This window comes from Balaenoptera musculus, chromosome 4, assembly GCF_009873245.2.
Source record: "Balaenoptera musculus isolate JJ_BM4_2016_0621 chromosome 4, mBalMus1.pri.v3, whole genome shotgun sequence".
Taxonomy (NCBI): domain Eukaryota; kingdom Metazoa; phylum Chordata; class Mammalia; order Artiodactyla; family Balaenopteridae; genus Balaenoptera; species Balaenoptera musculus.
This window is the reverse complement of record NC_045788.1, coordinates 50,251,228-50,264,391: the sequence shown is the minus strand read 5'-3', so window position 1 is coordinate 50,264,391 and position 13,164 is coordinate 50,251,228. Positions and strand designations below refer to the sequence as shown.

Genomic DNA, 13,164 nt, shown 5'->3' with positions numbered 1-13,164 from the left:
GAAACTTCCCCCATTCCTCTTTTTTTTTTTTTTCTTTTCTACACTGTCTCATTCTCCAATCCTTAGCCAGTTCCATCATATTAACAGCCTAAAGAAGAAAAACCACATGATCATACTCATTGATACAGAAAAAGCATCTAATGAAATCCAACATATATTCATAATAAAAATTCCCAGCAAATTAGGGATAGAAGGGAAATTTCTCAACCCAAAAGGGGCATCTATAGAAATACCTGCAGCTAACATTACACTTAATGGTGAAAGACTAAATGAAAGATCAGAACAAAGCAAGGATGTCTACTCTTACCACTCCTATTTAACGTCAGGTACCAGTCCCAGCCATTGGGGGGGGGAGGCGGAAAAGGCACAGAGATAGGAAATAAAGAAATATACTGCAAGACACTGCTGAGACTATTGAAGACCACCTAAATAGTGAGAGATATACTGTGATCATGAATTGGAAGACTCTACACAGAAAAAATGTCAATTCTTCCAAAATTGGATCTATAGATACAATGCAATTCTAATAAAATTCCAGCAGGATTCTTCTTAGTAGATATAGATAAGTTGATTCTAAAAGTTACGTGGCAAGACAAAGGAACTAAAATTGCTAACACAAATCTGAAAAATAAGAATAAAGTTGGAAGAATCACACTATCTGATTTAGAACTTACTATAAAGCTTACTATAAAGTAATCAAGATAGTATGGTATCAGACAGACACAAAGACCAACAGAACCAACACATATATGGCCAACTGATTTTCAAAAATGTGCAGAATTAATTCAATGAAGAAAGAACAGTCTTCTAAGTGGTACTGGAACAACTGGATATCAAAAGGAAAAATAAATCTCAATCTAAACCTCAGATCTTATTCAAAAGTTAACTCATGGATCACAGATCTAAGTGTAGAATGTAAAATATAAAACTCTTAAGAAGAAAACAGGAGGAAATATTTCGTACCTAGAATTAAAGAATTTTTAGATATGATGTGAAAAGAATGTATCCAGAATGCATCTAAGACCTTTCAAAACTCAGCAGCAAAACAACACAAAACCACCCAACTAATAAAAAAATGGGCAAAAGACTGGAACAAACATTCCACCAAAGAGGATATACGCATGGCAAATATGCACACAAAAAGAAGTTTAACATCATTAGCCACTAGGAAAATGCAAATTAAAACTACAATGGGGTAATACTATATCCCTATTAAAATGGCCAAAATAAAAAATGCTTATTAACACCATTCTGGCAAGTATAAGGAACAACTGAAACTCTCCTATTTTGCTGGTGAGAATGCAAAATGGTATAGTTACATTGCAAAACAATTTGCTTACAAAGTTTCTTATAAACTTTAACATACATTTATCATATGACCCAGCAATCACACTTCTTGGACTTTACTCTAGAGGAATTAAAGTTTACGTTCACACAAAAACCTGCACATACACGTTTATACCAGCTCTATTCATAATCACCCAAAACTGGATGAATATCTGCCTCACAGTTTGGAATGTAGCAAACACTTATCGCTGATAAAGTACAGCAAAAGTTCCATTACAAAGAGCCTTACTTTTCCCAGATTCTATTAAACTAGGGCTACATCAGGTCTCTTGTAGATAATGCAATGTCAGTCTCTCAACACAGCATTGAAAGACTACAGTAAACTCTTCTTTGCTTCCCAGCATGAGTCTTGTAAAATAGCTGTATGGTATTAAGAGTTTTTTCCCTATGATTTGAAAGGTAAGAAATTTTTCTGCAACTGGAGAGGAAAAACCTTTTTAAAAAGGTGGCCATCATTGTGGTAGAAATTACTACCTTTTTTCCCTACTCAGGAAAAGGGAATTAAGCCAGACTTTAAGTCTCAGTCTTCTTTCAATGGTGTACAAATTTCCTCACCTACACGGTTTACATCAATGTCTTTCCACTGTCCAGACTGCCATTCCTTCCCTTTATTCTGGGCAGAGGTATTCCTAGAGCCCAGAGGCCAAGATGCTTCCTTCCATCTGCTTGCCCATATTCCTCCAGAGCCAAGCTCTCCTGTATTCAAGGTGATCCTACTGTTTTGCTCCATGCAGCCTCAACGGCCCTTAGCTACGTTAATAAGTAAAAGGAAGGGAGGTAATGGGTTGCTTCAGATTGTTGTTCTGCTCAAGACAAAAAATTATAAGAGATCTGAATCATTTATAAGAATTAGAAATAGTTTATAATACACAAGTATCAAGATGCAGAAAGAAATGTAGACTTAATATTTACTTTCTTTTGTAAATTCATTTTCTTCACAAGGCCTCCCCAGTATTTTGATAGGTACTAGGTTCCTAATATCTGTAGCTCTAGGGTCCTCTGACCTTTTAACTGGGAAGTATTTGGTAGGCATATCGAATGTTAGCCATACATACATACACATACACACACACATACACACACCAAGAACAAGAATATCGTGGTAGCATTTTAACTCTCTTGAGCAGTGAAGCCTTTCTGGCTACTCTGCTCATCACTTTGGTGACCTTGGGGAAAGTATCTAACACCTTTAAGTAACAGTTTCCTCCTCTATGAAATCGGGTAGTAATATCTTCGCTGCATTTACAAATAGGATTACTTGATTAAGATAAGGAATATGGGAAGTACTTTCTATTTTTAATATTTTATACTTTGCTATACAATCAGAAAAGGATTCAAGGTGGCTAAAAGCACTTTGGTGAACTTTAAAGTGCTACTTTATAGAGTTACTATTTTTATGACTTCTTTTAAGACCGTATTCCTCCCTAGAGCAGTGAAGAAAACGCGTTGGGCATCTATAGGAGGGGCACTGTACTGGGCACACAAACGTATATCTTCGTTTTAGTTGTATTACTACCACCACTTCACTTTATTACTTGAGGAATTTGCTGATACGATCTATGTTTTTCCCTCCTCTAAATTATGGCCAAGGACCCAGCAATAGCTAAAAGGACTGCCTTCTCAGAAGGTGAGATAACAGCTTAGAAACAGAAGAAAATGTTAATAACCACTGCAGCAAACAGCACTGAGAACTTGCTCTGTTCAAGGGACTATGCTATGGAGTAGGAACTAGTCCAGTTGTCCCTCAGTACCTGCAGAGGATTGTTCCCAGGACTCCTGTGGACACTAAAATCCATGGATGCTCAAGTCCCATATATAAAATGGCACAGTTCAGTCGGCCCTCTGGACCCGTGGATGCGGTGAGATGAGTGTTTTCTCTTGTATCTATCTATCTATCTATCTATCTATCTATCTATCTATCTATCTATCTATCTATCTATCTAATCTATCTAATCTATCATCTATCATCTATCTAATCTATCATCTATCTATCTAATCTATCTATCATCTATCTAATCTATCATCTATCTATCTATCTATCTATCTATCTATCTAGGCCACACCACGTGCCTCTCGGGATCTTAGTTCCCCGACCAGGGATTGATCCTATGCCCCTTGCAGTGGAAGTGCGGAGCCCTAACCACTGGACTGCCAGGGAAGTCCCTTCTCTTGCTTTTAGAGATGAGGAAACTGCAGTTAAACTCAGGTTAAATAACTCCATCTAACTGATACAGTGGCTACTAGATGCTGAAGTCTAGATTTGATACTGTCTCTAATTTCTACCCCAACCCCACGAGGAAGGAGTTACTCTATTTCACAAGTGCAGGAACTGAGGCCGGCTAGGTTCAGTCATTTGCACTAATCTTCACAGCGGATATAGGTCAGATCTGGGTGTGAACCTGGTCTTTCTAGGCTCAAAGTCTTTGTGCATTCTGACACACCATTCCCTCCAAGCATAACTTGAGCCAAACACAGCTTCTAATACAACCAAAAGATAATTTTAATTCAAACCACACTTTCAGTTCAACAACTGCCTTTTGCCAATGAAACAGACATTTAGAACAGTCAAATTTATTTGCACATTATTAAAACAACTTTTGGCCTTGGAATGAACTGCCTAGGTTTTAAAATACTTGCTTCAATTTATTCAAATAACAAAATGTGTTTCAGTAAAAATGCATGGAAAACATTTTTCCATGTAGCTGATGTACTGAACTAATGTTAATCAGTTTTTTTTTTTCCCCTGTTAATCAGTTTTAATGATAAAGTAGCACTCAAAACTGAAATAGAACTGAGGAACTGATCAAATGAGGCCATGTCTTCTAAAAATATTAAGAATTCTTAGTCTAGGAGGCTGAGAAAACTGAACAAGGACTAAGGTAGTTAACATTTCTTTTGTCTTGGGATGAAAAATGCAGTGTGTGAAAATAATTTCCTAATCCCAGTGAGAGCTCACCCAGAACTGATAAAAAACAAAAAACAAACTGGGGCTTCCCTGGTGGTGTAGTGGTTGAGAATCCACCTGCCAGTGCAGGGGACACAGGTTCAAGCCCTGGTCTGGGAAGATCCCACATGCCGCGAGGCAACTGGGCCCGTGAGCCACAACTACTGAGCCTGCGCGTCTGGAGCCTGTGCTCCGCAACAAGAGAGGCTGCGACAGTGAGAGGCCCGCGCACCACGATGAAGAGTGGCCCCAGCTCGCCACAACTAGAGAAAGCCCTCGCACAGAAACGAACACCCAACACAGCCAAAAATAAATAAATAAATTTATAGAAAAACAAAAAAAAACAAACAACAAACACTAACCTGAGGAACAATTCTAAAAATTCCCCTCAGAAAAAAATGATTTTCAAGTTTTATTAGTCTATCCCAAACCCAAACTTGAGACATTTTCTCTTTAACTGAAGTAACATGTTAATCTTGACATTTAGATAGGATCTGCATTTTTTTTTTTTTTTAACATGCAATGTATATCATTTTCTGAAATCTTCAGCTCTGCAAAGTACAAGGGAAATGGAATTTTGCTTTCCAATTCAGGGAAGTGACTTAACTCTGAGAAGCTCTATCTTGGCCGGACTAATGTGAAAAATCTCTTTAAGTATCTAGAAGTCTGCAATATCCATCAATACACTGATAACACTGATTAAATAAATTACGAAGTATATTCTTTATAAATTTTGATTGAAAATCCACTATTAAAATATCTTCTAATTTTAGATGCCAAATACATTACTGCTTCAGAAGATCATAGCCTAACATAATGCACTTTACACACTCTCTCTCTCAAATGACACTACGTATGCTAAAAGAAGAATGACGTTGAAAACTGGGGAAGGTGACTTCTCAATCACAATTAGCCGTCCCAGTACTTGGGATGCCTCGAGTGAGGGGACAGAGAGGACAGCCCCCTCCTTCTTCCATGAAGAGTTGGGGTAAGAGAGGCCTAAGAAGCAAAAGATGGGCTTTTTACCCCACCAATCTACCTAATCATCCAATTAAGAAGAGAAAAATATGAAGGAGTAGTATCATCTTCAGATAACTTCTGAGGAAATAATAAATAGTAGCTTAAATACAGAAAACCTCTTTAGGGGAAAAGACGTGTTCAGAGTAAAGTTACTCGGAGAAGGCTCCCTGGAAGGGTAACCTTAGCTAGCTCAGGGTCATCCCTCCCTTCAACCAAGCTACTTCTGACAGCTCCTCAGAGACCAGTGCCACATTCCGTCTCCAGGCACTTACACTTGCTTTTCTTCGTGCCCTGTCTTGACAGGAAAGAAACCTTAAATGTCTCCTGTGGCTTAAAGGATAATGCCAGATTCCCACACACATTTCTACCTGTAATCTGGTCATAACCCACCTGCCAGCTCCTTTCTTCTCTACCCTACCAGGCATTAGCAACAGATAATTTATTGAGTGCTTACTTACCAGGTGTCAGGTCCCACACAAGGTGCCTGAAGTCTAAAGCATGACAACCCTATTATGTAAAGTAATTATCCCCATTTTACAGATCAGAAAACTGAGGTACAGAGAGCCTAAATAGCTTGCCAGAGGTCACAGAGGCACCAAGTGAGAGACTCAGGATTGATGTCAAGGCTGTCTGACTCCAGTCCACTACTTTTGAACTACTTAGAACTTGTCTCTTTATAAAGCCCACTTCATCTTGTTAGAATGAAATGATTTATGATTCACTTCTTGACAGGTTTATGTAGTGCTTGACATATACTAAGGACTCAACAAATGTTATTTTCATCCCCATTTTACCTAGCAAAAACAGCACAGCAAACAAATCTACCTTAAGTTTTAGTTATTTGACAGCTCAATATGAGTCAGACATATAATGAGGCTGCCAAAAAAAGTCATCTTAGGCAACCTTACTAACTGCTCAATATGGAGAACAAGGAAGGTGACAGTCTTGCTCTGCTCTGAGCCAGCCAGACAGTTCCTGGAGGTCAGGGTACTACTCATTCAAGAGGCCATCAAGAAACAGAAATCACCCGATGAAGAGGATTGAGGGGGTTATAGAAAACCCATGCCAGTGAAGACAGATCTGAATGAAGTGAAGATGGTTAAGGAGGAGACAGCTGAAATAATAAGATAATGATGTCTAGGCCCTAGGAGTGGGGCTCAGACTTCTGTCTTTTGCAAAACCTCTCCAGGTGATTCCTAAATACATTAGCATTCCAGAATCATTGCTCTAGGGCAGAGTTCTCCAACTTTTAACATGCATCAGAATTTCCTGCAGGGCTAATTAAAGCAAGGAGTGCTGGGCCCCAACCCGAGGGTTTCTGATTTGCAGGCCTCCAGTAGGGCCTGATACATTGCATTTTAATAAGTTTCTAGGTCATGCTGATGCTGCTGGCCCAGGAACCATGCTGTGAATATCACTGCTCTAGGGGAGAGCCCTGGATCAACTGAGTAGATTCCAGCTATAGAGAGGTTTTGACAAAATATAAGGGAAACTCTGTAGAAACAGAGTTGTCCACGGCTGGAATGCACTGCCTGGCGAGTAGAAGCTGAAAGCACTGCTCCATCACTGGAGATGCGCACGCCAGGGTGCTGGGAGGGGGTGACGCCAGGCAATCTTGTCTCAGCTCACAAAGCCTACGGCTCCCTGTGGCAGGAAGCATGCAAAGGAAAGCTACGTCTCTGTTTTCAATAACATTTTCTTCTCTGCAAACCAAAACACAAACTCAGTTCTAAGCTTAAAAGTAATGTCTTTAAAAATATCATTGTCATTCCAACCAAATTCCATACAGGGTGTCAGCAAGCCAGTGGATAGTTTAGCAAGCACCAGTGGAGAAGGGATGGATCCATTTTTGTGTCAGTAGGTTTGCTGGAGAGGTGCACATTTCTGTCCCAGCAAGACAGAGAAAGAATAAACTCCGTGTGAGAACAACGTGTAACTGCTAAAGGTTAAAAACAACAACAACAACAACAAAAAAAAACCCCAAAGAAACAAGCCCCATTGCCGCTTAAAATGTTTCATTCCACATTTTTATCTAGAACATCATGATCTGTTCACTTATATTTTAACCAATTTATGGGACAAAAAAAGGTGAGGTAAAAGTTGATTGGACTAAAATTATACCCTTAGTTCCCTGAAATACTCATTTTGTATTTCACCACAATTACTGCAATTGTGTTTTTGAAACATAAAAGAACAAGACTATGGGTTGACTGGAGTTCTACTATAGAGAATCCAATTAGGTACTATAGAAATAAAATTCCTTAAGTTGGACAAAGATGACCTTAAATATGAAACATCCAATTTATTTACTGATTGGCCAGCAAATACTCTGGCTAAATCTTTTTTTTTTTGCCAAGAACACAATATGACTTAGGGCCAAAGATCTGTCTTTTCTGAAGCTGTACATTTTTCATGCAATCTGTCTAAAATGGTGTCTTCCAAGCTACCCTGGAAGGTTAAGAGGTGACATCCTCCCAATGTGACTTTCCACGTTCAGCTCAATATAGCTAGCCTTGCATATTAATACTGAAATGAATTATTTATGCTACATCCATTAAATGCTTTTAAAATAGATTCTTGAGGTTTCACTATCCAAATCTAAGCTCTGTACATTACTAAACCATTTCATCTTCTCCAAAACAGAATTAATCTCTGAGGTACTTTTTAACATGTCTTTAATCAACCACTTATGTGGAAGATATTCTTGATAATTTCCACTGTAACTGGCATTTCATCAATAAGCAAAGATCCCCTACGTCAGTTCCTTCATTTGAGCTTTTGACCTCTAGATTTCTTTCTTGAAGTCATTCAACTATATGTTGACTAATAAACATCAGCGTTCCTCCAATATCAACCTTCTAAAACCCGTAAAGTTTTATAATCATTTAAGCCACCTTTAAGGTATGCATAATGGCAGGAAGAAGCAAAATTCTCAGGCTGACACCTTGCCCTAAAAGTCCTTTTGTGATTTCTGACCCGAATGTTCAGAGGACTGACCTGAGGATCTGAGTCCAGTCTGCGTAGACATGGGGTGGATCACACTGGACAAAAGACCTTTCAGTGAGCCCTGAGCCACTGGCTTCTTCATAGGTTTTCTGGCCTGAGGAATCCAAGTCAGGCAATGTTCTGGACATGCAGTCTCTTAGAAACAGCTAGGGGATGACATTCACTTGGTCATTTTCCCCCAGAGATACACCTCATGGTCAGGTCTCCTTAAAGCATCATCACTGGGGAATGTCCCTGAGGTCAAGTTCTGGGTTTAATTCACCTCTGGATTTCCTCAGCACCTGATTAGAGTGCTCTGGACACAATGGTCAGTCAGTATTTGGTTAGCAATCAAAGGTGGTGGCTGGTTTTCTGAGACTGGCTACAATGCTAAAAATGAAAAAATGCCCTTGGCCTGCCTCTTCATCTATATTAAGTCATACCGCCTTTATTCAGTTTCTAACTTGATTCCCACTTCAAACCATCCTGATCATTCTGAACCCTGGGTCTTCCTCTTTGAAATGCCAACAGGATTCTGTACAGTGTTATTTTCAGCCTGGGAGGTCACAAACATCTGCTATCTTAGGTTGCTGTTAAGTGTCCCCCAACTCCCTGAGTGCTCTGAGGGCAAGGATAGTGTTTATCACTATTTCATAGACCCTCAGCGCATAAGTACTGCGCCCCAGAGATTTCTTAAAAGAAGGAAAGACTAAACAAAAAACTGTCACTGTTTTGAAAAGCAAAATGAATACACTTATATGCATCATTCACAAAAGACTTGGTAAGAGAGGGAAAGTAGAAATAACATGCTTAGGCAGGATGGAACTTTAGTATCTTACAGCTGTTAAGCTGGTTTCTTTCTTCAGTTTCTGGGGATAAAAAAAGGTAGTCTATTAGATTATAACATTAGAAAACACTGCAGAAAAAAAATAAGTGAAATGATAAACCCTTTTCTAGCAGCGAGTTTACCTGCCTGCCCTTCATTCCCCCTGCCCTACCCCAAGAAGAACTAGTTTTCCAGGGTGAAGATCTTGGTGATGATGAAAATTACAATACATGTTTACTGTGCACTTGCTATGTACTGCTGGGCTCTATACAAGCATTTAATATTTGTTTGCTTACTCCTTACAACATGCTTTTGAGGTAAGTAATCTTGTTCTCCTCACCCTGTGGAAGCAGCTGGGACACTGAGAGGTTAAGTAACTTGCCCAAAGACACAGCTAAGGACCTGTATCTGAATCTGTGCTCTACTTCACCTCCTTGAGAAGCCGTTTAATCTGACAAAGGGCACTGGACTAACCAGATGGTTCCTGCACTCCTCTAACACTAATCCTAAACTTCTGTTTTGGTCTCCCAGCTATGGCACCCTGGGGACAGGGTTAAATGACTTGAAATCTTAAGAGGCTATGTTGAGAAAAAGGTGTGTGAGAAGAGGAAGGTAAGGTGCTGGCTCCCTGACAGGAACTCTGGGGAAAAGGAAGAATGCAAGTGGTAACTGAGTTTTGCTGGGTGGAGTGTGATGTGACGTCTTTTCTCTGGCCCCTCGTGAAATCCTGGGTAAAAGCTCCATCACAAATGCTCTGTAACAGTGTGTCTGCTTTGGGGGATCAGAAGAATGGCAGAGCCCTGCTTCAGAGGTGGACCAAGTACATGCTGGGGACAGAGGGTGTCCATAGCGTGATGAGTCACAGTAAAAACACGAAGAAAAGTAGTTTATCAAAAAACCAACAAGGGGCTTCCCTGGTGGTGCAGTGGTTGAGAATCCGCCTGCCAATGCAGGGGACACGGGTTCGAGCCCTGGTCTGGGAAGATCCCACATGCCGCGGAGCAACTAGGCCCGTGAGCCACAACTACTGAGCCTGCGCGTCTGGAGCCTGTGCTCCGCAACAAGAGAGGCCGCGATAGTGGGAGGCACGCGCACCGCGATGAAGAGTGGCCCCCACTTGCCGCAACTAGAGGAAGCCCTCGCACAGAAACGAAGACCCAACACAGCCAAAAATAAATAAATAAATAAATAAATTTATTAAAAAAAAAAAAACCAACAAGGAGGAATTGATTTGAAATGGTAGGTGAAATTCCCCCTCAAGGGTTAGGATTTGTATCAATTTATAACCGACTCATAAAGTAAAAAGTAGTACAAGTTTTTAAGCTATATTAGCATTTAGTACTCAAATATATTAAGAGTGACTAGAATTCACCCATTTGGCCTTTAGGACCTGAAGGGTCTGTAGCCCCAAGTGCTGAGGTGTCCATGCAGCTTTATTTCAACTTTCCTGCACTCACCGGTAGGTGGTTTCCGGAAGGAGATCTTTCATAACGTGGGTGGTGGTATTGCCCACGGTGATGCTAGTGTCCCCAAGATCAATATTATAAGCAAGGATTTCAGATCCATTATTGCACGGTTCTTCCCAGTTCAGTACAAGGCACACAGAAGGCGGATCAGGATAGGCATTGAGGGTCTCCTCCTCCAGGACACACAGAGTGGAGACAGGGTCAGGGGCAGATGCTGGTGTCTGGCAAAGGACAAGCTCACTGTACGGTCCTGCTCCAGCTTGATTAACAGCCTGAAAAACAGAATAGCGAGACAAAGTCCACATTACCCCATGAGCACATTCTAATGCCTCCACATTAGGCGTTAAATAAATCTAAAGTAACATACAATTACTGCTGGAAATGTAGGTAGAAATAAATCCTCCACAATGTTCATGTTAATACCACTTTCTAAAAAATACCAATCATATCTTCTCTGCTAATAAGAGAGAACATCGCCATCACCGTTTCTTATGAAAAATAGTTTTAAAATAACACTTTATATTTGCATAGCCCACTTCAGTTTATGTATTGTCTTATGCAATCTTCACAATAACCATCTGAGGTAGATAATATATGGCAGGTATTCTTATCTGCCTTTCACAGAGGAGGGAACTCAAAGTCAAATTAAGAACTCAGGCCCCAGATTTAGATGCCAAGCTGGGACCAAAATTCAGTAATCTGACTTTCAACTCAAGTGCTGCTCTGGAAGAGCTATAGGAATTTTAGAAAAGATACCTACTGTTTTCCATGTGAATGCTAAATTCATATCTGGAGTCAATGCTCAGCCCTCATCTGACTTTACCTGAGCGTCACCGCTGACAACTGATCACTCACTGCTTTCAAATCCTCACTCACTCGGTCTCTGGGACCGTCTTCTTGTTTCTATTTTGCTGCTGCCGCTGCTTCTCAATCACCTCTCCTGGCTGCTACTCATTACCGGGATCTTTCAGCACTGGAGGGCACCAGGCCTTGGGCCTTGCACACCTCTTTGTCATCTCTGCTTAAACTCCTGGATAGCTCATCTTGTCGCAGGGAAATATAATGCCATTTATATCTTACTCCCAAATTTATTTGTGTAGCTCAGACCTCTGCCCTGAATGCGAGGCTAGTGTACTCAACTGCCTACTGAATAGTTCCACTTAAATGTCAAATAGGCATCTCAAACCTAAGTGTCTGTACAGCTCTAAGACTCCACCCCATCCCTGCTCGTCAAAAACCCCACTGTACCTCCTGTGGTTTTCCCCATCCTTCAGGCTGTTCAAGTCATATCTCTGAGTCAGTGCTGGACATCTTTCTTCCTCTCATACCCCTGCAAAAAGCATCAGCACATCCTTTCCCAACCTAGTCCAACTACACTCTTTCATATCTGGTTGCTGTAATGACCTCCTAACTGGTACCTGTGTCAGCCCTTGCCCCACAGTCTGTATTCACTGTCCCTTCAATGGCCTCTCACCGGATACAGAATAACCTCTGAAGTCCTCACAACTGCCTATAAGACCCTATCTAATCTGCTCACCGCCACCACCTTCCCAAAGAACCCAGGACCACTCTGCCTTCATCGTCTACTACCCTCCCTCTCACTCCCTCTGCTCCAGCTACACTGGCCTCCTTGCTGTTCCACAGGGACACTAAATTTGCTCTCACCTCAGGGTCTTTGCAACTTGCTGCCCCTTCTGTCCACACAGCTTTTCCCCAGACATCTACACAGCCCATTCAATCGTATTCTCAGGCTTCTCTCGAGTGTTGCCTTTTCAGGGAGACCTCTTTGAACACCATATTAAAACTTATAGTCACCCCTACCCCAACTCCCGTGACCCTCCTCATTTCTTATTTCTCTTCTCTGCTTTTATTTTCATCATAGCGTTTGTCACCAGAATAGTATATATTTCATTTAATTACTCCCTTGATTAGAATGTAAGTTCCACAAGGGCAAGGCTCTCGGGTTCACTGCTGTAGCCCTGGCAACTAGAACAGTACCTGACACAGAGTGTGTGATCAATAAATGTTATTAACAATATTTTTTTCCTTATAAGAACATTTGGGGACTTCCCTGGTGACGCAGTGGTTAAGAACCTGCCTGCCAATGAAGGGGACACGGGTTCGATCCCTGGTCCGGGAAGATCCCACATGCCGTGGAGCAACTAAGTCTGTGAGCCACAACTACTGAGCCTGTGCTCTAAAGCCCGTGAGCCACAACTACTGAGCCCACGTGCCACAACTACTGAAGCCCGCGCGCCTAGAGCCCGAGCTCCGCAACAAGAGAAGCCACTGCACCACAACAAAGAGTAGCCCCCGCTCGCCCCACGCGCAGCAACAAAGACCCAACGCAGCCAAAAAAAAAAAAAAATTGGCAACCTCCTTACAAAAAAATGAAGGTGAAGTACTCTAAAATCTCGTTTACTTCATGGGAGAGCTGATGAGGACAAATTATAATACAAAAGGAAAGTAGTCTGATCTCTTAAATCAAAGGTTCACTATAATGCCTGTGTATCAGTTAATTTCAAAGAAGCAAGCTAAGAGCATTCATTTGCTATCAAATCACTTTTGAAACCTTT

General features: G+C 41.0%; 1 protein-coding gene across 4 annotated transcripts in view; it reads right to left on the bottom strand.

Annotated features, from left to right (window-relative positions):
* FNDC3B (fibronectin type III domain containing 3B) overlaps nucleotides 1-13,164 on the bottom strand; it is a 350,696-nt gene that overhangs the window by 29,536 nt on the left and 307,996 nt on the right. For all 4 annotated transcript variants that reach the window (XM_036850413.1, XM_036850412.1, XM_036850415.1 and 1 more), the window contains one exon: nucleotides 10,580-10,860. In XM_036850413.1, coding sequence (XP_036706308.1) covers nucleotides 10,580-10,860 — 281 coding nt within the window. The remainder of the gene's footprint in view (nucleotides 1-10,579; nucleotides 10,861-13,164) is intronic.